Source organism: Rousettus aegyptiacus, unplaced genomic scaffold, assembly GCF_014176215.1.
Source record: "Rousettus aegyptiacus isolate mRouAeg1 unplaced genomic scaffold, mRouAeg1.p scaffold_m13_p_1, whole genome shotgun sequence".
NCBI classification, from domain to species: Eukaryota; Metazoa; Chordata; class Mammalia; order Chiroptera; family Pteropodidae; genus Rousettus; species Rousettus aegyptiacus.
The window spans coordinates 28,643,116-28,664,942 of record NW_023416284.1 but is presented as its reverse complement, the minus strand read 5'-3'; the positions used below and the strand labels follow the sequence as shown (position 1 = coordinate 28,664,942).

Sequence of the window (21,827 nt, the reverse complement as noted above, 5' to 3'; positions counted from 1 at the left end):
ATAAATGACAAGCCCAACCATGGTTATACTCACATGATACAATCAAACAGCCACACCAAAGATACACAGAAAAGTCTCAAGAATCAAACACCCAATCTTTAGTGTGCTGAAAACCAATTCACACTATTTAATAACTGTAAAGTTGGAGAATTTCAATGGCCATACACCCACCCAATCATATCGTCCAAAATTATCATTTTGGCACATAAGACGTCACATCTTCTGGGTTGCCATGCAGCTATGTGCGCATATAGTTCACAAGGTGAGGGCACAGGTTTTCAAGACAGGCCAACCTGGGTTCAAGTTCAAGTCCTACCACTTACCGGTTCTATAACCTTGGGCAAATTATTTAACCTGTCTGAGCCTTAGTTCTAGAAATGGAGATAATTCCTACCTTGTAAACTTGATCTGAGGATGACATAAAATAACCAGACAAGTGACAGTATCTTGTCTGGCCAGCCGTGCCCTGGGGATCCAGCTGTAACTGCCATGTATGGCTTTTGTCACCAGAGGGCACCAGGGCTCTAAGGTGTCTGTGGGGGTTGTTGCAAGATACCATTCCAGAAAGGCCAGGATGCCTGGAAAAAATTCCTGAGACGAGTGCAGACTAGGAAGGTGTGAGGATGCGTGTGGGGTTGTACAGCCTCTGGAAACCCCAGCGAGGCCCAGGCCACCCGGCTGTGCTGCTGGGTAAGGTGGGCAGCGCCTAAGGAGCATCCTCATCTCACCTAGGACAGAGGATGAGTACTTCCTTTACACCAGGCCGTCCTCTATGCCTGCTTCACATACATTTAATCTTCAGAACAATACCATGATTGATAGTCATTACTAATAGTACTCCTCCTATTGAGGAATACTGAGGAAACTAAGGTGTGGTTTACCCAGCTATTAAATGGAAGACCTAGGATATGAATGCAGGCAGCCTGGCTTCAGAGCCCATGTTCCTAACCACTGCTCTACATTGCTCTTCCAGGGACCCCTCCCCTCCCCCTTCCTGGGGCTCTGCCAGGACTCTCTGACCCCAACTGTCTGCCCTGGAGCTCAGCCAGGCCCAGCTGACTCTTTACTCTCTTCCAGCCTGCTCCCTGCCTGCTCGCTGGGCCAGCCCATGGTAAGAGGCTTATCAGACATGTGCAGGGGACAGATAAGGTAGAGCCCTTGAACATGGCCTTATCCAGCCCTGCTGTCCCCAGCTGCTGGGAGTTGTGGGGAGTGCCAGCAGATGGAGTCCCTCCCACCCAAGCAGCCATACACCACACACACTAGGAGCCTGGTGTCACTCCCTGTGAAGTCATAGTTCCCTATGATGTCGTAATTCATAGTGACATCGTTGTTCTGTCCCTCCTTCAGGTCTAAAGAGGTTATTTAAACATGAGTTGGGAAAGTAGAGTCAGACAGGAGCCCCACCCAGGCTCCAACTCAGCAGGCCAGGTTGGATGCCCCGGAAAGAGGGGGGTGTCACAGGATCCTCCCCAGGGTAGATGGCTATGTTTTGGTGTTGGTGGCTCCAGTTATAGCCACCACTCTTCCTATCTTCTCAATTCAGAGAAGCTTTGTGTCCAGCAGGGGGAGGAATCTCCAGGCCTGCTGCAGGGTGGCTCTGGGGGCCAAGCCCCCTATTCCCCATAGGGAGCCTGAGCCTCAGAACCCGGGGGTCTGAGGGAAGAGGGGCCTTACATCCCATCCCTTGGAAAAGCAGTGAGGCAGGAAGAGCTTATAAGAATGGCCAGACAGGTGGACATAGTCACACCCACTCTGACAGTCACACATGTCAACTTGCTAACACAGTCTCTGCTTACAGCCTCATACGGCATCATCACATGCCAACTGCCATTCATTCTCACAGCTATGCCCTTGACCACACACGGGTCACAGATGGCAACATGCTAGCCCACAGTGACACATCGACAAGTACATTGTTGCACAACCCATATAGAAGAGGAGGAACCCTTTTTCTCTTACAGCTGTGTTCCTAGAGATTAGCGCAATCCCCAGCACACAGTAGACATACACTCGTAGGTGGTGGTGAGTAAATGGACATTGGTCCTATGACCAGGGTGGGGCTGCGGCTGCAGTAAAGCCTTCCATCCTCAGATCCTCTTGACTTCTCCAGACCCAGAATGGAAGCATCAGTGAAGAACTCCCGCTGCTTCTAGCAACATCTCCAGCCCCACTTCAGTGATGGCCACTCTGTAGATAACACTAGTCACTGAAGGGACCTGGATCATGCAGGGGCACCACTCCTTCCCCTTCATTTTCTTTTCCCCCCAGGAAATTGGGACACTGGCACTCTGAAAGTTGAGTGTTAGGAACATTGAGGGGTCTAAATGTTGGGCACCCTGGGCATTAGGCCCCCTGGGTGTTAGGCACTGAGGACTCTAGGTATTGTGAACTCGGTTTTGGGTTTTCTACAGTGGGGGGTTGGTGCTGGCACCCTTGGCACTGGAAATTCTGCATTTTAGGCACGCTAAGGTTTGTCAGTGTATGGTCATTGAATGCTCTAGACATCAGGGCTGCCCCCACGCAGGGCCAGAGTCAATGTTTCCCACCTGTATGCCTCATTTTACCCGGAACCACTGAGGTCCAGCCTGGAACCCTGCTCTGAGCCCCATGGTGGGCTCATGTTGCTCCCATGGACCAAGGCCAGGGAAAGCACAACAGAGTGACCTGAGGGGCACGAGGATCTAGAACCAATCTAACCTGCTCTACATTGGGACAGGGGAGGGAAGGTGCCAGGTACAGAGCACTGTGGTTCAAGTTCAAGGGAGGAAGAAGCTGACAACAGAGCCCAGGTGGGGCTCCAAAGAAGTAGAGACCACTGGTCAGGCCAGGCTACAACTTAAAGCAATGTCCACCTTCCTCCAACTTCTCAAGAGCATCCCTCAGCACACTTCCACCAAGGTGCCCAATGTTGCTGTCTTCTTACAGTGCCCTCTGGAAGCAGCCCACAACTGGCTTTATCCCTTTTCCCACCAGGCACACACATTGATTCTGAGTCCCAGCAGAGGCCTTGATCCTATAGGCTGATGAAGAGAAATGAGGAAACCAGTCAGCAAGGGGAGAGCTGAAGCTGGGTGCAGTCTTCCCAGGAAATGGCATTGTAACTGGAGTTTCCTGAGACACACCTTAGTCCACAGTGGGTGGGGACCAGCTGGCTGCCTGCCCTCTTCCTGCTCTGCCCCAGGAAGAAGCAGGCCAGAGGGATATCTGATCCCACTAGTCCTCCTGTCTGTCCTCAGGCCTGATCCCCCTACTCTCCCCACATGCCCTTTCTACCCTGTGGGCCAGCTGCCCAGGGCCAGGAGCTCAGAGGGTTGAAGGCCATCCCAGCTATGACCTGGGCTCAGCCCAGACCTGCCTCCCCTGCGGCCTCATTCCGGTTGGAAAAAAACAGCTGCTCTAGTCCCTGTCTCGGGGAAATGACGTTTTCAAATGAGAATCTCTTCTCACTAGCTTCTCAGAATTCAACTCACTGTGTGGTTGCCTGAAGCCCTTTCTGGATCAAGATGGGTAAAATACGCACATCCATAAATCTATATGTATACGAATATACTTTAAGTTATGTCATCTGTCTAGCAAAACCTTCATGGGCAACATCTCTAACTTCTCCAAACACCCCAGGGAAAATCTCTCTCCCCTACCCCACCGGTTAAAGTGCTAGGCTGCCTCTCTGACCCCAGATTAATCCCAAACTCTCTTTCTTCCTGGTAGGGCCTGAGCACCCTACCCCGCTCCAGCAGGGCCTGAGGGCCTCCTAGGGGTCTGGCTTTGAGCATCCTGAACACCCCTACTGCCTCCCGTCCTATGGAGTCCCTAGGATGAGATGGGAAGCTCCACTCTCCCTGGGCCATAGCAATTCTCAGAACCTTCACTGACATTCTCAGTGCCCTCTTCTCACGCCCTCCTCCCCGCCCCCACACCCACACAGTCTACTGCTTCAAGGGGGAAAGAGACCATCGTGCCCACTCTCACAGGCTTCCTGGTCTCTACTCCTCTACCTGGGGGCCTCTTCTAACAATCTCCTTTCTGCTTTTCCTTTGTGGTGGCCTTTTTGACCAGCCTCAGAGCAGAGGGTGGAGGGGGAGGGACAGATCAGATGTAGTCCTGGCAGATATGCCCAGCCCCAGAGTTGGGTACATGCACACCACTACACGGAGCTGCTGCAGTGCACACACAGTCGCTCTTCCATAAACACAGATCCACCTACACAAATCCACAGACACAACAGACTGCTCAGGCAGAGGGACATGCTCACACACACGAGACACCTGCAATTCATTCATAGAATATAAGTCCTGAGCAAGCTATGCTTGCTAGGTTTGGGGACAAAGTAAAAATGAAAATAATGTTGCCGATGAGACCCACATGTCTTCCTAGATCTGATGAAGCCTCCAATGTGAAGAAGTTGAAAATTCTGAGATGGTTAGGCCCTGGGGAAGGTCTGTGGGGTGCACTGTGTAGTCCCTGAGAGCCCCATCAGTAGGAAATATCTATGACTGATACCTGCTATCTTGCTCAATGCCTCTGATAGCAAATAAATAAAATGAAATATCTCACTTGTCAATTGATCTTTGGCATGTGTGCATCAGCTTCTTGGAGACTGATTGCCCCCAGGGAACAAAAAAAAAAATCTGCTTTCTGACCAGCAACAGTGAGAAATGGACTCAGGGTACAGGGGGCAGGCTCTCTCCAGGCAGCCCCTTCCTGAGCAAGTTGCCTCACTCAGATGGGACAATAAGGGTTCCTCTGACAACCAGTAGTACTAATCCGCCCTTCTCCCTGAAAGCTGGTGGCTCTCACAGGATAAGCAAATGTGGGAGCCCTTTTCCACCACTGCCAAGCGTCACTGTCCAGAGGCAGCCTGGAGCGATGTGTTTCACATATTAGTATCTGTATCACCTTAGCTCGTCTCTCCATTTCTCAGGGGAGGAAACTTAGTCTCACTGAAGTTCCTTTTGGAAGACTTCTTTAGCTGGTATTGGAACCCTGTCTCCCAGAGGAGTGAAAAGGGGGCCCAGGTTGGTGACTGCAGCCCCTATAACCCAATGGTCAGAGTAGGATTGACCAAGCCAGTGGTTTGGGATTACCCCCAGACCTCCAACTCCGAGGAGTAGGACCCAGGCCTTACCCAGCTGTGCCCACAGTCCCTAGCGGCGATGCTCCAAAGGGAATGGAATTTGCTCTGACTTCTCTCCAGGGGGGAACGCAGGCGCAGAAGGCCGGGGGCCTGGCAGACTAACTCCAGCCCCAGCCCCCCGAAGTGCCCCAGGCATTCTGGCTTCATTCCAGCCTAGCTCAAAGTGGACGACATCTGCTTCCTCCAAGGGCCTCAGCTGGAGGGCAGAGAGGCAGGGACGGACGGAGAAGGGGGCTTCTTTGTGGAGCCCACTCCCAAGGGTTTGTGGGGATCAATCATCTGAAAGTTGGAAGACTTGTAATTTTATTCCCTGGGAGGAGGAGCCAGAGAAGTCGGCCAGGAGGGTGGGGATGGAGTGGGGGGGCTGTTGGGCAACCAGGGGAGCTGTTCGGGGAGGGGAGGGACTTGGCTAGGTCTCCCAAGCCTTTTCCACTCTTCAAACTTTCACCAAACTCTTGGTCCCCGCCTCCCCGAAACCAAAACACAACAAGCTCTGGAGGAGCCTGAAGCAGCGCGGCGGGGCGGGCGGACTCGGGGCGGCACCGAGCCTCGGGAGGCTGATGCAACTTTCCCTTTAAGAAAGCCACCTGGGCGCACCGCGGTGCGGACCCAGCAAACCTGGGCCGGGGGCTGCAGCATGGTAAGGGGGCTGAGGGAAGGGGGCGCTGTGGCCCATACCTCTGTCTGTCCTGCCTTCGGTCGGTCTGGGTGTTTGGTGGCTCTGCGGGACTGAGCCCCAGAAGCAACGTGTGTGTGTGTGTGTGTGTGTGTGTGTGTGTGTGTGTGTGTGATCGCGCATGCATGCGGGCATCTGTGGGTAAGAGTGTGGGTGCACGCACGGGGATGTCTGTCTCGCCGCGAAGGTCGGGGTAGGTGCGCGCGTCTGGGTGTCACCGCTGTCACCAAGGAGCCGAAGCGAGCAGAAACGGCGGGGGGAGGGGGTGCTCCCAGAGCGGGGGTGCTGAGTGCCGACGCCGGCTCGGTCGGGGGCGGCGGGCTCAGGGCTGTGCGGATAGCGCCGGAACCAGAGCTTGTCACCGTCCGTCTGAGGCGCCAGTGGGTCTGCGCGCCGGGGCTCTGCGGGCCGGGAACCCGCGGGCCGTCTCTGCGCCCCGCGTGCGGGCTCGGGCTCCATCTCCTCGCGCCGCCGGCCGGCCGGCCTGGCTACCTATCTGACTCCTCCAAGCCCGCCTGGCTCCCTATCTGCCCGCCCACCCGCTGGCCCTTGAGGGTTCCCGCGCGCCCCTGTATCCCGGGAAGCCGCGCCACGGAGTCCCGGGGCCCTTTGTCCGCGACTCCCGGCCACGGCTTTGGAAAGAGACTACGGCCGTGGAGTTCTTTTGGGGCTGCTACCCCGGGAAGAATCGGTGTCCTCCCTATCCCAGCCTTCGTTCTGGGCACTTGTAGGGCGGACCCGAGAGGCCACAGGTGAGGGCAGGGGCCTAGCATCCCGGGGCGCTCACTCCCAGCCGGCGCCCCGCAACCCGAAGCCATGGCGGGGCGAGAGAAGGCGGTGGGACCCGGGCCAGAAGGGAGGGGGGCTTGCCCAGAGGGCCGGGAGGGGCCGGAGCCGGCCCGGGGGCGGGGCAAGGGGGCGGGTACCTGGGCGCCCCGGTACTTTTCCACAGCAGGGGGCGGAGGCGGGGCCACCGCCTCCACACCAGCTGAGAGGCCCACACGTGGTAGCTGATGTAACGCCCGCCGCCCCCCAGCCATACATCTCGCATCCCGATTAAAGTGGACGCGCCCCGCTTCGAGGAATCGAGGCGCTCCGGGTGGTGCCGCAGTCCCGAAAGCGACCGCACCCCTGCCTGCCGGGCCTCCTAGCAGTCTGCGGGCCGCTTCTTAAAGGAGTCGCGCCTCTTTTCGGGCCTGCTCTTCACAGGCCGCGCCCCCTCGCTGGTCACTTAAAGGAGCCAAGTCCCGGCTCTCTGACAGCTCTCTCAAAAGCCTGGGTCTATTTCTTTGTTGAAACAAGCCTGGTGCTGCTGGGGCTCCTAGATGATAAAGGTTAGGGGCGGGTGGGGGGGGGGAGGGAGTGGAGAAGGAGAGAAGGACCTGAGAGGTTAGATTCCCAGAGTGAGGGAGCATCAGAAGGTTGGAGAGTATTGGGTGAGAGGGCTGGCTCTAGGAATGAGCAACACTGAGCATGCCCAAATGTTTACAAGGACCGCAGAGAAAACTCCCCCTTACTTGGCCTACTCTGCAACTGCTGCAGTACGGTACTGCTCAGTGCCCACCCCTGGGGACACAGAATAATCACATCCGTGCTCTGGAAAATCTCTCCAGCTTGTGGGGGCCCAGATTTGGACACAAGTAACCATACCGCATCCCTGTGACGAGAGTGTTAATCAGATGTACACCGCGTGCTTTGGGGGTACAGTGGAAAGGTTGACTGCGACTGAGAGGAGAGAGGAAGGCTTCTTGAAGATAATGGCAGTGGGACAGGTTTTGAAGATGGATAGGATATATATAGCTGTAAATGGAGACAAGGGTGCTCAAGGAATAGGGAACCACCTGAGCAAAGGCATGTAGACAAGAACTCTTTGGGAATGATGAATGGTCCCACATGGCCACAGGTAGCCATAGATAGCTGACCTGGGTTCCAGGCAGAACCAAAGGCCTTCCCCTGCTCCCACAGCCTCTCCACTCCCTCCATCACAGTGAACAGAGATTATGCTTCCTTCTCTTCTCTTAAGCTGTGAAGTCCTTGCAGGGAGGAAAGAGCCTGTCCCCTTTCCATCTCTAGAAGGAACTCCAGAGCGTGGCCCAGATGGACCTTTGAAATGGATTGACCTGACAGTCCTGTTTGGGAGAGAGGAAAGACTGAGCAATGGCCAGGTCCTGAGACTACCCTCTCACCACCTGCCCTTACTTGGCTCACACAGGCAACTCAAACCCAACTTGCCCAGCCCAGTTCATACTCTCCCTACTCCAGACCTGCAGCATTCCTGTCTCTGGGACTGGTGCTGGCTTCTTGTTATTGCACCAGCTGAAACCAAAGACTCCTCCTTTTCCCTTATTCTCCAAGTCCAGTTCATTACCAACTCCTACTTATGTTACCTTCTAGGTTTTTCTCAAATCTGTATAGCTTTTTCCACCACATCATCACTTTCCTACACAAGCCCTCTCAACCCTGGCCTGCCTATTCCTAAATGATTTTCTCTTTTCCACGCTCTCCTCCCTCCAGTCCTTCATCCACACTGTATCTAGGGTGATGTTTTCAAAATGCACATTCCACCAATTGCTTCTCCTCACAGTTTTGACTCTGCTTCAAAACCTTCAAAATTGCCCTCAAGATAAAGACTGAAATCCAGGCCCCAAAGTCCCTGCCCCGGCTTATCTGTCCACTTTACCCCCTTGGCTACTTGATCCCTGGCTATCTGAGCCGTAGCCTCAGGGTCTTTTTACATATTATTTCATTTGCTTGAATATTTCTTCCTCTTGCCTTTCTCATTGTTGCCACTTCCCCTAATTAACTCTCTCTGACCCTCAAATATCACTTCCTCAGGGAAGCCCTCTATGACTCTCAGACAGGTCAGGCCTCCCTGCTGTGGACTCTCATAAAAGAATCTTTCTCCTTCACACCCTTTATCTCAGTCTTTAATTGTACACATGAAAACCCCAGTTTCACTATTTCCCCATATCTTGTAAACTGCAGGAGGGCAGAGACCAGTGAGTTCTTGATGCTAGCACAGGTCTGGCCCAGAGCAAGCCTGAATTAAACATTTGTGGAATAAATGAATTGAATTGTGGCCAGCCTCAAATGCCCACTAAACAATTTAGGCCATATCCTGTTGGCTGTGGAGAACTATTGGAGAAAATCAAGACTTTGGGAAGATTGATGGATTTGAAGGGAGGAAAATGTGGAGAATTTGCAGTCAAGTCCAAAATGAAACAGAAACCAGAATTTTACCAAAGAAGAATTGTTAGCCCTATCTTCCAGACTGAGAACACTGAGGCTCAGAAAGGTTAAGTAACTTGTTTGAAGTCACATACCTTGTAAATGGCAGAGCCAGAATTCCAGCCCGAGGCTACTATGTCCCACAGCCCAAGCTTTCCATTACATGCCAAACTGACTCCAACCCCCTGCTCCTCAGTGGTGGCCCCTGTATGGGTTAGGAGCAGGTCTGGTGCCTGGGTAAGGTGGATCTCCAACATCTAGAAGAGAGCCTGGTATGTTGGGTATTCAGTTGGTACTTTTTGAATGAATGGATGGGGCGATTTAATAGAAATGGCAGAGGCCAGAGAAGCAGCACAGTTTTACACCCAACTCATTCTTCTAGAGTAGCCACTGAGCAGTCTTTCCCCCCACTGATCTGTAAGCACCCTGAGGGCACAGACTGTATTTGCAGTCAGTGCTCAAGGGTACCCCAAGTGAGAACACTCTATAGCTTAAATTCCAGGGCAGAGTATCCTCAGTTTACTTACCTGACCAGAGGGCATAATAATTCCCAACCTATGAGGTGACTCTTAATACTATCTGTTATTATCACTGACAGCACTGTCATTATTTGTGAGCTGAAGAGGGACAGCTTTAGGGAAGCCAAATCTAGAGCATACAGCTTGGAAGGAGGAGTGCGGTGAGTGAGGACAAGAGTATGCTCTTAAGGGAGCACACCCCACCTTTCTCCAGACTACCCCCAGAAGGCCAAAGCCATGATCAGGGACCTCTTTAAGAGGACACTTCGAGGCTTGACTGACAAAAGGGAAAGGGTTACAAGTCACATACCCACCTGTCCCAGGCCATGCAGGAGATCTAGTGGTTAGGGCAAAGGGCTATGGCAGCCAAGGCTGATGTGTATAGACAAAGAACCTCTTCCTGGTCTCTTCTAGCTTTCCAAAGGCTTCTGGGCCTGTGGGTGAGAGGCGGCCCTTGATAGGTATCTGTGGGTGGGGCAGAGTGGCACAGAACAGCCTTCGAAGTAGAGTCTGCTACTTTAATAGAAATGAAGTAGAGTCTGGTAGGGGAATAAATGAAATGAATTTATTCATTAGGAAGGGAAGGCCCCACAGGCAGAGCCCAGTCCTTCTTGGGACCAGGTTCTGTGGAGGCTGAAGGTCCTTGTCCATTTGACTCAGGTTTTCTCTCCTATTAGAGAATTCTTTGAGCTCCCTGAAGGTTGATTTCCTCTCCTGTAGCCTGTCAAAAACTACTCTCTTACGTCTGTGTGTAACATTAAACCTGCATATACCAGCATAACCGTTTGTCTGCTTGTTCCATCTGTCTGCTGCCCCTTCCAGTTTGCCAGCCCCACAATGCCTCTTTGATGCTTTCTACAAGATTGCAGCTGACCTGAACCCTCATTTCAGTGCTTCGGCCTTACCAGTTTCCCTTCGATTCAATTCGACCCACACTTTCTGCAAGCTTAGCGCTGTGCTAGGGCCTGGGCACACAGGGGCAAAGGAAACACAGACCCGAGCCCTCAGGCAACTCACAGACTCATGGTTGACAGACTTAAAAGCAAAGTAGTTTAATAGGAGTTGATAAGGATACTAGCAGAAGTCTACACAAAACAAAAAGGAGGAAGCAATTTGCTGCTTCTAGTGAGCGGGAGTATCAGGAAAGGCTACAGAGAAGACGTGACATTTAGGCATGGTCCTAAAGGATTTACAGAATTTCACCTGGTGAACAGGCGGGAACATGTTGCGGACAGGGGACAGCCTGAGCAAGGACAGGAAAGCATGCCCGCACATGGTGTGTTTGGCATGTCCAGAGCTTATGGTCCAAGTTAGTGACATAACAACAAGCCCAGATGCCCTGGAGCCCATGCAGAGTGGCACCAGGATGAGGAAGGACTATCCTGACTGTCTGGCTGGGGCGAATGTGCTGATCCAAGCTGACTCCCCTTCAGGGGAAAGGTTGAAGCCATTCACACAGACAATGAAGGAATTGGACCCTCTCCAGTTCTGTGTTCATTTTTTATCTTTTAGAGAATTGGGCATCTGGAGAGTCAAAAATAGACCTTTGCCCATTGGGACATGAAGCCTGGAGACCAAAGGATGCAGGCAAAGGGTTGGGAGAGGAACTAAGGAGGAGCTGATCCAGAGTCATCCAAAAAGAAGCGGCCTGGCAGAGGGGTAGCCAGGGTGGGAGGGAAGTGAGGCCTGCCAGCTGGTGATCTGGGCCCTGCACTACCTGTTCTGGATACCCCCCGAGAGCTACACACACACATGTCCTGCCCCCACCTGCCCTGGCCGGGTCCTCACCCTGCTCACTCTCTGCTCTCTCCACAGCTCTTGAGGTCTGTGGCCTGAAAGGTGCTAGAAGCAGAGCCTGTGACTGTGGCCTGGGACTCCAGGGCCCCAACCCATTGCCACCATGGTGGGAAAAGGTGCCAAAGGGATGCTGGTGAGTACAGGGATGAGATGGAGGGAGGAATGTGGGCATGAGCACTGTCCCCTCTTGGGCCTTCTGCTAGCTGCTTGCCATCACAGGAGAGCCTAGGAAGTTCCATGGGGTCCTGAGTGCTAAGGCTGTCCCTGGCCCAGATGGGCAGCCCCTCATCTGGCAGGTCATATGGTGCCACAGCTCCACGCCCATAGCAGTGAAGACTCTGCCACAGAGCCCGCAAAGGCATGCCAGGAGGCAGGATACGCACACCCCATCCTATCACAGGAGATACCCCGGAGAGGAAGCTGCAGCTAGCTCATCCTGCTGGGAAGACAGCAGGACTCCTGGGGCTGTCACACCCCCACCCCCACCCAGTGCTCTGCCTGCCACAGGGAGTGTTTATTACGGGCTCATCAAGGGGTCCTCTGACCCCATCTGGTTTCTCTTTACTTCCACTCTGAAAAGTAACAAAGAACATTTTGTTTGACTCCTCTCCCGAGGCCTCTCAGAAAACCTTCCTCTCTCGCTTCCCCAAGCCATGGCCCTTCCTTTGCCCTTTGCCTCAGAGCACAGAAGAGATGGTGGTGAGGTGCTGTAAGAAGCAGAGAGTGAGAACAGGGCCTGGTGAGGGCTTCAGTTCATGCTGATGAACAAAGCAGGGTGGTCCTGGCAGCAAGAACCAGGGCAAAGATGCCAGATCTTACCCCAGGGCAGCTTTTGTGTTTCTTCTCTTAGGATCTTGCCTCAGGGACAAGCTAGACTGGGAGCTGTCAGGGGAGGAAGCCAGTGACAGAGTGTAGAGCCTCCCTTCGCCACATCAATCTCTTCTGCTTCTTGTCTCATCCAGTTAAGGATTGTTTGGCCTAGGGTCTCTGCTGGGACCTCCCAAAACAAGCCGTCTGTCACCAAAAGTTTCTGGGACTCAAAATACCTAGTTCACATGAACGGTTTGAGAGGGAGATAGGGGGTTCTGCTTTAGGCTCAGCCTCCTCCATCCTGCCCCTCTGGCCTACTCTGGTCTGGGCTCTTCCTGGTTGGAGCAAGTCTGAATTAACCAAGCTTCTTAAAGTATTCCTGAACCAGTCTGAATGAACTCTGTGTGCTCAGAAATGAGCAGAGATGGAGGTCTCATGACCTAACCACTTGCTAGGAGTATATGCTATGATGGAACCAAGAATGGCATTCCCTTTTTCAGAGAACTCTTGGAATTGCCATGGACCTATCTTAGAAGTGGGGTACAGCTCTACCCCTTTATACTTGGAGATTCCCATGAAACCTAAGAAACCTTCTGCATACTCCCTGACTGCCCTTCTGTCTCTGGAGTGACCCTGAAAGGACTGGGGCAAGCAAGCAGGAGAGATGTGGGACCCACATGGGCCATAGGGAACATGAATCACAATATCCCAGAAACCCTGCCGGAGCTGAGCTTCCCAGAGCCGCAGGCCAGCCGGTCTGTGGAAGGGAATGCTGCCTGGGGACTCTGTTCCCAGCACCAGATGTGCCTAAAGATAGCTGAGGCTTGGTTTCCTCGTGCCCTCTGCCCTTTGGCTTCTGCCCTCCCGCTGCATTTGAGGCTCATAGCATCTGTCCCCTGGGCACCCCTGTGGTCGCTCGAGATTCTATTCCTGCCTCTTTTTCAGTTCTGCTGATGACCTTGGGCTATAGTATTCTGCTATTCTTGGGCCCCAGTTTGGAACTGAAGCCTCCTCCATTCAGTGCTTGTCTCTAGGATACAGCCTCTGAGGAGCACCATCTCTCCTAGCTAACCTAGGTAGCTCAGGCTGGCGCTTTATTAAGCGCCATGTTCTCCTTAGGACATATGGCTAAGGATTCTCCTTTCGGACTTGCCCCTTCTCTGGATGCCACGGTGGGGCAGAACAGAGGGCGTTGACGCCATGCCTGTAAGCCAGTGGCACTTGGACTGTCCCAGGTCTGTGGCTTCTGTTGTTGTTCGTACCTTGGTATGCAGGGAGTGGACCTCACTGTGAGGATGGTGTCCTCGCTTCCATCCCCTAGGTTTGGGTATGAGAACATGGGCCTCCCAGGTCTCTTCAGTGTCTACAGATACCCTGTGTCATCCTTGGAGTTTCAGTCAGGCTCTTCATGTGGCAGGTGCCCCATGGAAGAGCGAGCCACTTCCTAGCACGTGCCCGGGCCCACATGCCTCCTGCACGTGTCCCTCCCCCCACTCCCAGCCCAGATGGTCTCTGCCAGGCCAGCTCAGCTGCCTCCCTCACGCCTCAGCAGCTCCTAGGACAGGGCTGTGCAAGAACCCAGCTGGCCAGAGTGCCTCCAAGCCTGGGAGCAGCTGGGATGCTCAGGGGCACAGGGGGATGGGTGGGGTGGTCCTTCCATGGAGACCTAATACTTCTGTACATGTGTGGGGTGAGGCTGCCTGGGGCTCAGAGGACAGGGAGCTGGAGGAGAGGAGCCCAGGACAGGAGAGTCCCACTATGGCCTCACACTAAGTTCACAAGCTGTCTGACTCAGTCTCCTCCCCTGTGCCCACCACCCACTCATACAGTATCTTGAGCAGCAGAGGCCTTGGTGAGCCTTATAAGTCTCTCCCCATGTCTTTGAACTCACTGGTTGCTTCTGCACTGGGAAGCCTCATGATGAATAAGGTCCCTGGGTGCCAGAGCATCTAAATCATCCCAGAAAGCTTTGCAAGCACAGACTGCCTAGGGATGCCCCACCCTGACCTGTTCTGTTCTGCTTTGATGAGCATTTGGATACCTCTTGTCTGTGGCATCTATCCCAAGTCCTGGCACACAGGGGGTGGTCACCCAGCACAAGTCCTGGTATGTGGAAAGTGCTCAACTAGCATAGGCTTGGCACATATTGGGCACTCCCTTGTCATCTACTAGGCACTCACCTAGCACAAGTCTCAGCATGTGGCTCAACTAGTGTCAACTTGGCAATCATTGAGCGCTCCCTTAGTACAGAGCCTGCTGCACAGTGGGCGCTCATCTAGCACAGTGCTAGGCACACCATGGGTGCTCACTTGCTCAGGGCTTGGCATACATTGGGTCCTCACTTGATAGAATTTGGCATACATGGGTCACTCACCTAGTGTAGGACCTAGCACACCACAGGGACTCACTGGCATGCGGCTGACATGTGGTGAGTGTTCTCTCAACACAGGTCCTGACACACAGTGGGAGCTTTCCCAGCATTGGACTTGTCTTGTAGTGGGTGCTCTGCTAACACAGGCCCTGACACATGGTGGGCGCTTTCTTTATGTAAGGCCTAGCTAGCACAGAGGAGGTAGTCTCCTAGCCAGGACAGCCTAGATGACCCTAGATGCACAACTACCCACTCACCAGTGAAGTGGACAATATCTGGATTAAAAGATAAGGCCCAACCTTCCTCAGGCTTCCTCTCTGAACCAAGGACCCTGCCCTTTCTTCCCCTTGGTCTCCTTCCCCTCCCTCCCCTCCCCAGAGCCCACCTACTCAGTCCCGTGCCCTCACTTCCCCTCATACAGCTTCCCTGCAGCCCTCCCCCTGCATTCCCAGAACCTCTCAGTCCTAGCTCAGCAGGACCTTCCCCCAGAGTCACAGGGCACAGCAAAGCCCCTAGATTCCTTGCCCCTCTGGAAGCATGCCCACTCTTATTAAGAAAAGTCAGAGGTGGGGGCTAGGGGAGCCAGCCTCCCTGACTGGGGCTAGAGCAGCTGGATCCCACTAATGAGGCCTCATTACGGCCAGGGCCCAGCTGGGCTCCTGCCGCCTCCTGTCCCCATGGCCAGAGCCAGAGAAAGCCGTCCAGCCAGGGCTGTCTGTTCTGGGCACCCAGCCCAGGCCAGGGCAGCCAGAGCCCAGAGCCCACCCTGGGTGGAAGTGAGCATTTAGGCAACATGGGTGACTGGGCCTTCCTGGAGCCAGTGGCCCAGCCAGCGCCTTGGCCCTCAGTCTGTGCCCGCAGGAAGTCACCGGAGCGTGTCTGAGGACCTGGCTGCATAAGGCTGGCCCAGTAAGTGGCTGACTCAGTGGAATCTGAGGCCATTCTTAGAATATTTTCTTGAGCCAAGGCTGGTCCCCATCTTGCTCCCCCAGAATGGGGAAGATAGTATACCTATCTTGAGGGGTTATTGGGAATATTAAATGAGTTAATTTATATAAAATGTTTAGGACAGGATCTGACTCATAGTAAACACTTAATATGTATTATTTGTTACTATTATTACTAATGCTCACTAGCTTCAATAATGGGTGTATACTATCCACATTTAGAGATGAGGAAACTAAGACCAGACATGCGACTTGCCTAAGGTTATACATGATGAGAAACTGCCTGGGTTGGAGTTTGAACCCAGACTTATCTGGCTCTAAAGCCTATGCACTTTTTATTTCAACGTCATCCTGCTATGCTCGCTTTGGGGTCACCACCCTTACAAGCCAGCAGGAAAGCTGTTCTTGACATCAGAATTCATGTTTCCACTTGATGGGTATTTACTAAGATTCTACCATGTACCAGGCCCTCTGCCAGCCTATCAACTGCCAGAGAGAGCTATGCCAACCCCGGATGAGAACACTTATTCCCACCTTCCTGGCCGCTGGCTTGTGGTGTCTCACTGTCATCTAGAGACCGATCAGTGAATGTGGCCTCAAGGAAGAAGGATTGCATAGGTCTGAGTCAGAACCCACCCCAGTCATGATGACACCTAGTGGACTCTACCCAGCCCACACAGCACACACTCCCAGAGCAACGACTCAGGTTCTGGGCTACTCAGTACAAATCCCCAAGGGTCCTTATCCCGTGGCCCCCGTTTGTCTGGACTCTGTGGTGCCCATCCTCTTGGCTAATGCCATCTTTCTTCAGATAGGTGAAAACACAGTTCACTAGGCCGGTGCTTTCTTGGAAGAGCAGTCACCTTCTCCTATAAGGACATCTTATCATCTTGGTTGGTTGGGGACCCTTAAGTGTGGGGTTGGGGGACAGCTCCAAGGCTCAACAGCCTACACTACTCTAAGAAGTCTGAGAGGCTTCCGTAGTGCGCGTGGGCTGCTTCCCCACTTCTTCCGGCCCCTTCACCAGCCCTAGTGCCCAATGGCACCTGACCACCCTACCAGGAGCCTACCAAAGGCCCAGCCTATGGCTCAGAAGCATCTGGGCCCTGAGGCCTGGCTCTGGGAGAGAAGTGAGACGCCCTCTCAGTCTCTCCCGCACTCACTCTGCCTCACTCTGTGGTTGTGAGTGTGTGTGTGTTTTTTGTTCCAATAACTTGCTGAGAACAAGGGAGAAACACAACAAACCCCATGCCTCACTCTAGCTCTGGAGCACTCGCACTGGGCTGCGTGGGGACTGGCTGGAGGGGGAGGGCCGGGGAGGGGGTAGGCAGAGCTTCGAGAGGAGATGAGGTGAAAGTAATTGCTGCTGCCCAGCCGGCAGTGGGAGAGGCAGGGGATGCGTCAGTGTCGCCTGGAGCTGGCAGAGGTGTGAATGAGCAGTGGAGACACGAGTGCTCCTGTCTGAGTGCTCGCCCGGGATGGCCGCAGCTCATAGACCTGTGGCCCCTTCCTCTCCAGAACAGGTCAGTCACCTTCCAGAAGGTCAAGCCCCCTCCCTGGTGCCAGGCAGGCTGGGAGGCTGGGCTGGGGGTGGGGAGAGGGGCAAGTGGCCTGTGCCAGGGAGGGGCAGGCACGGCCAGCAAGCGAGACAGACACCAGCCAAAGTGACCCAGAAAGTTGCAACTGTGCAAAGGAGTGCAGGAAGAGTTAGCTGTTTGGTGGGGGCACGGGGGAGGAGAGTCGGGGGGTGAGGGCTCCCCCAGCCCAGGGACCTGCTGAGAATCTGCTCTGTGTGTCAAAGCTGCATTGTCCGAGCTCCCGGGGAGACGGGCCGGAGGTGCCCAGGAATTGTACTAATCAATACAGCCCCATTGTCTGTGCCACGGCAGTTACTCCTATGGGGAGAGTGGGTGAGGGGGCAGGGGGCCGTGGCGCATGGACTTGGTGGTGAGGGTGGGGGAAGGGGATGGGGTGAGGTTCTCAGCTGGAAGGAGGGAGACCCCACTGGACGTTCACTGGTGTCCAGGGCAAGTCCCTGGTGGGGTGGGGTGGATGCCGGTGTGCCCTCATCCCTGCAAGCTGGGGATGAGCATGGATGTCCAGCACAATGGGACCAATGGCACTGAGGGTGAGAGGACCAGGAAAGCCACCCTCCTCCCTATAGGGTATCCCAACTTGACCTTCAGAAGGAAAGAGACGGAATGTCCTCTGGGGAGATGCGAGTTGGGTTTGGGTGAAGCTTTATGCAGGGCTGCCTTCAAACTTCAGTACTGCCAGGGTCAAACACCAAAGCCACTTCCCAGAGTGCCAGCCTACCGCCAACTGACTGGGTTAGAGACTGCCCACAGCCGCCGCAGCGCAGAGCAGGCTGATGGGCTTCTTTGGAACAGAGATAGGGCCCACCCAAGGTCCCCCATCACAGCTCCCCAGGGCTTGGAGCAGAGCCTGGCATACCTGCTCAGGAGTGCATCCTCTCTCTACAAAACTGGCAGGTTGCTCTCTGCCAATCATGGCTCTGGGGCTAAATAGCACAAGGCATATCCTTGCTTCTCTCACCTGCTATATAAAGGCCTGGTCTCCTGACAGGTGCTCAGAGATTACTCTGATGTTTTCCTTGAGGCAAGAGGCAGTAATGTACCAGTTGAGCCTGGGGTAGATTTTCCCATGGTCCCACTCCTCCAGCTGCAGCCTTGACTCTTTGCCATGTCTGGATAAGTGAGACCAGGTGAAGGATGAAAGGCTCTGTCATTGCAGGACAGGTGCTACCTAAAGGCCAGCTTGGGCCCTTGGATGGGAGAAAACTAAGGAAAAGAGAAGCAAGGGGTGTGAGGGGGTGTTGGCTCTTCCGAGGCAGCCACAATTTACTGTAATGGCTGTTCTGCTTAAATTTCCCCCTGAGGCTCTATGAAAGTTGCCAGTGATCTAGATTTGGCTCAAGGTCAGTCTGGGATGTGGGGTCTTGCCCGTTCTCCTCCATAAAGTTTGTCTTGGATGGACTTCATCCCATGAGCAAACCCTGGGGCTGCAGAGTCCCAAACAAGAAGACTGCTGGATCCCAGCAGGGCCCGCCCAGCCAGGCAGCTCCAGGATTCCTCAGTGTCCACCGAGAGCAGGAGGAGGGAGCTCACAATTCACAAAAATATCCAGTGGACACTGATCTAGGAGGCCAGGAGTCAGGAGCCAGAGCAGAGTCCCAGCCCAGGGTAGAAATCTGGGTTCTCTCGGAGTGTGTGTGCACATGGAGAAAGCGGGTTACATGCTCTGCTGCTGGTGGTCACCTCTGCGAGTGGGCTTTGCAGCTTCGTTTCCTCTTTTACGCTGTGCTGTAGTTTCCAGTGTGTGTGTGTGTGTGTGTGTGTGTGTGTGTGTGTGAGAGAGAGAGAGAGAGAGATAAGCTTATAATGCTTTGATAATCAGAAATAACAACATGTAAAAAAAAAAAAAAGGAGTCTAGAAAGCTAGTGGGAACTAATGGAAAATACAAGAGCGAGTCAGAAATAGCAAAATTCCAGGCAAGGCAGAATGACAATATTAGGCCTGTTGAGGTTGTCTAGTCTCTCCCCGGATTTCATAGATAAGGAGGCTGAGAGATGCCAAGAGCGGAAGTGACTTGCTCAGGGTCACTGGGGGAGCAGGCTTCAGAAAGCCAGGGTTCTAACACCCGATGCAGAGTCCCACCCTGCCAAGCCCAGAGCATAGTGGGAAATTTGGATTCTGCCCTTAGAGCTGAACACCCTTAATCCCAGGGGCTCATCTAGGGCGGTGAATAAGCCGGGCAGAGGGCTATGCAAAGGATTTATGTAAGTGGCCGCTGGGGGCGGGGGTCACAGTTCCTTGTGCAGGAATGGACACTGCCGCCCCCATGACTGCTTCTACGGGGAAGGGGCATCTGAGGATCTGATGTGTGTGTGTGTGCCTGTGTATGGTGGGGGTGACTCAGCTGTGGAAAGACAACTCCAAAGCCTGCATTCTGCCTGGCCCGGGGAAGCTTGGTCACAGGGCAGGGTAGTCTTTATCCTGGAGACCGCCCGCCTGGCCCACAGTGAGGGAGTCAGGGGTAAGAGTAGGGGCTGTCCAGAGAGCCTGGAGAGGAGGTGCCCAAGAGGGGCCTCAAGCCACTATAGTTTAATTCACCACTGAGAGGTGAGCGAGGGAGGGATGGAGGGCAGCGAGGGGCAGACAGTGGGAGATAGGTGATGGCTGGAGAGGCCTGGAGCCTGGCCAGTCGGCGAGGCTGAGCTGGGTTAGGGAGCTGGGCTAGGCAGATGGACCGCCAGTCTGGGTTCTTTCACGGACACCTTAGAGATAACAACCACTGCAGGGACAGTTAATATCAGTGACGCAGCTGTTCACCCAGAAGATCAAGAAAATGAGTCTTAGAATAAGGAAGATTATGCAAGGAGGAAAAAACTATGCGCCCTTGAAAAAGGCTTACTAGTCATAAACCTCGCTGCCTGGGAAGGAAGTGGAAGTCCCCAGAGGGGGATGGAGAAGGAAGGGATCTAGAGTCCCTAGAACACTCTCCTCCACCCCCTAACTCCCACACCTGTGGAGTGTTTTGGAGACCCTTTCCTCCCATGTACTTGGATAAAGGTAGGCTTGCTCTGTCCTCCACTGAGAGCTAAGCCATCGGCCGAGCCACCTGGACATAGCTTATGTTGGAATTGAAGTCAGAGGCCTAGCTGTGAGTGAGGCTCTCACGGCAGGTGGCATCCCATCCACAGCTTCCATGGTTGGGGCACCACAGTGCTGAGAGTCAGGGCCTGGAAGCAGAAGATAGGTGCCAGGAGCTACTCACAGCACTTGACCTCCAGCTCCTGCCCAACGGACCCCTAGTGTTGTGGGGAACTTCCTCCCAGAGCACAATCCCCAACTTCCAGTTCCAGGCCCCTGTCCTTGGGGCTTCGGCCTCCCAGTGTGGCAGCCAGCACAGCTGAACCAGTCGGCGCACGCTCAGTGGTGTGCTCCTCATTAACGGAGCATGCTGGCTCTTGAGGGCTCAGTGGAGCGGCTGCCCATGGCGCGTGGCTGGGGGCATCGCCACCCTCCCTGTCCCCTACATTGCCAGGGAAGGAGCAGACCGCAGAAATCCAAGTCTGTTTCTGCTGCACTTGGTGGGAGGCCGTAGCCAGGAAAGAGGCCCTGAACTTCGACCCTTGGGGATCTCACTCTCTGCCAGGGACCTTTCCCTCGCCCTGCCCATGAGGCCATCCTGGACCCTCCGTTGTCTCTTTTACAGCAGTAACCACTGCTCTGTGACCCCACCCACGTATTCTGCAGCTCCACAATCCCCTATTGTGCCCCTAAGTAAACAAGCCTTGGACAGAATGAAACTGTTATTGTAGGGTCAATATATAGGAGCCCTATTTGGCTGGGCTTTGTTTGGGAATGGATAAACTACCCCAAGCAGGACTCACACCCTCCAAAAAAATGCCCCCTGACCCTGTGGTATTGCTAGGCCTGTCCCAAAGGAGGCCCTGGGAGGTGGTGACAGGCTTAGAAAGGATTCTGTAGGGGCCTGTCACAGAAGGCACACTTGGGCTGTGAGCCATCCTCTCCCAGAGCCAAGCTGGCCTCCAAGCCTCTGCATCAGGGAGGCCGTCCCTAACCTTGCCCTGCCCCCACCCCCACCCCTTATCCTCCTTCATAGTCCTGTGACATGAGAAATTCCCCTTTGTGGTCATGTAGGAGTTGCATATAAAAATTATGTATTTATTAATTTCATTGATGGCTTGCTCCTCACTTGACTTCTAGCTCTGGGTGGATGAGGTGTCTGTTCACTGCTGAATTCCTAGTGCCCAGTGCAGGGCCTGGCACACCTCAAGTGTTAGTAAATCTGCATGGTTATATGAATGAATCAAAGAATGAATGAACGCAGGCTCTTTCAGCCTGCCAGTTGCTCCTGTTGCTTCTTGAAGAGGACTCTGTGGTTCCTGGGGCTGTGCCCCCAAACCTCCCAGGAGGATGTGAGGGTCAGTGTCCCTGCTGGGGACAGTGCTGGACTGGGTACACAGGACGGTCGCTCCACTAGAGTGTCTGTGCTCTAGTGTCCACGGTGTGCAAGCCCAGAGAGACCAAATGTGGGAGCAAGGGGTGCACGGCTGGGGCCTCCATCAGGCATGGGGGCCTCCTGTGTCTGCATTCCCAATGCCTTTGCAGGAGACTCTCAGGTCCCCATGAGGCCATTCCTCCCTTCTGCGTTTGTCAGTTAATGTCAGGGTCCGAAAGCATTTCAAAGCGCCAGGCTTCTTTGTTTATTGGCCAACATGACAGTTGTCCTTGAATATGTCTCTTTCAAGTTGAAGGTCAGCGTTGTCACTGCTGCTTAGAGGTCACGTTGCTC

At 54.0% G+C, this 21,827-nt stretch overlaps 1 protein-coding gene across 4 annotated transcripts in view; it reads left to right on the top strand.

Annotated features, from left to right (window-relative positions):
* Positions 1 to 5,311: 5,311 nt before the first annotated feature.
* SLC6A9 (solute carrier family 6 member 9) overlaps positions 5,312 to 21,827 on the top strand; it is a 31,229-nt gene continuing 14,713 nt past the window's right edge. The window contains exons 1-2 of one of the 4 annotated variants that reach the window (XM_036232907.1): positions 5,312 to 5,397; positions 11,375 to 11,489. In XM_036232907.1, coding sequence (XP_036088800.1) covers positions 11,460 to 11,489 — 30 coding nt within the window. In that variant the 5' untranslated portion in view covers positions 5,312 to 5,397; positions 11,375 to 11,459. Of the gene's footprint in view, positions 5,398 to 5,545; positions 5,778 to 5,934; positions 6,007 to 11,374; positions 11,490 to 16,740; positions 17,008 to 21,827 lie in introns of those variants that run through there. The other 3 variants (XM_016123738.2, XM_016123739.2, XM_016123737.2) reach the window with 3 other exon arrangements.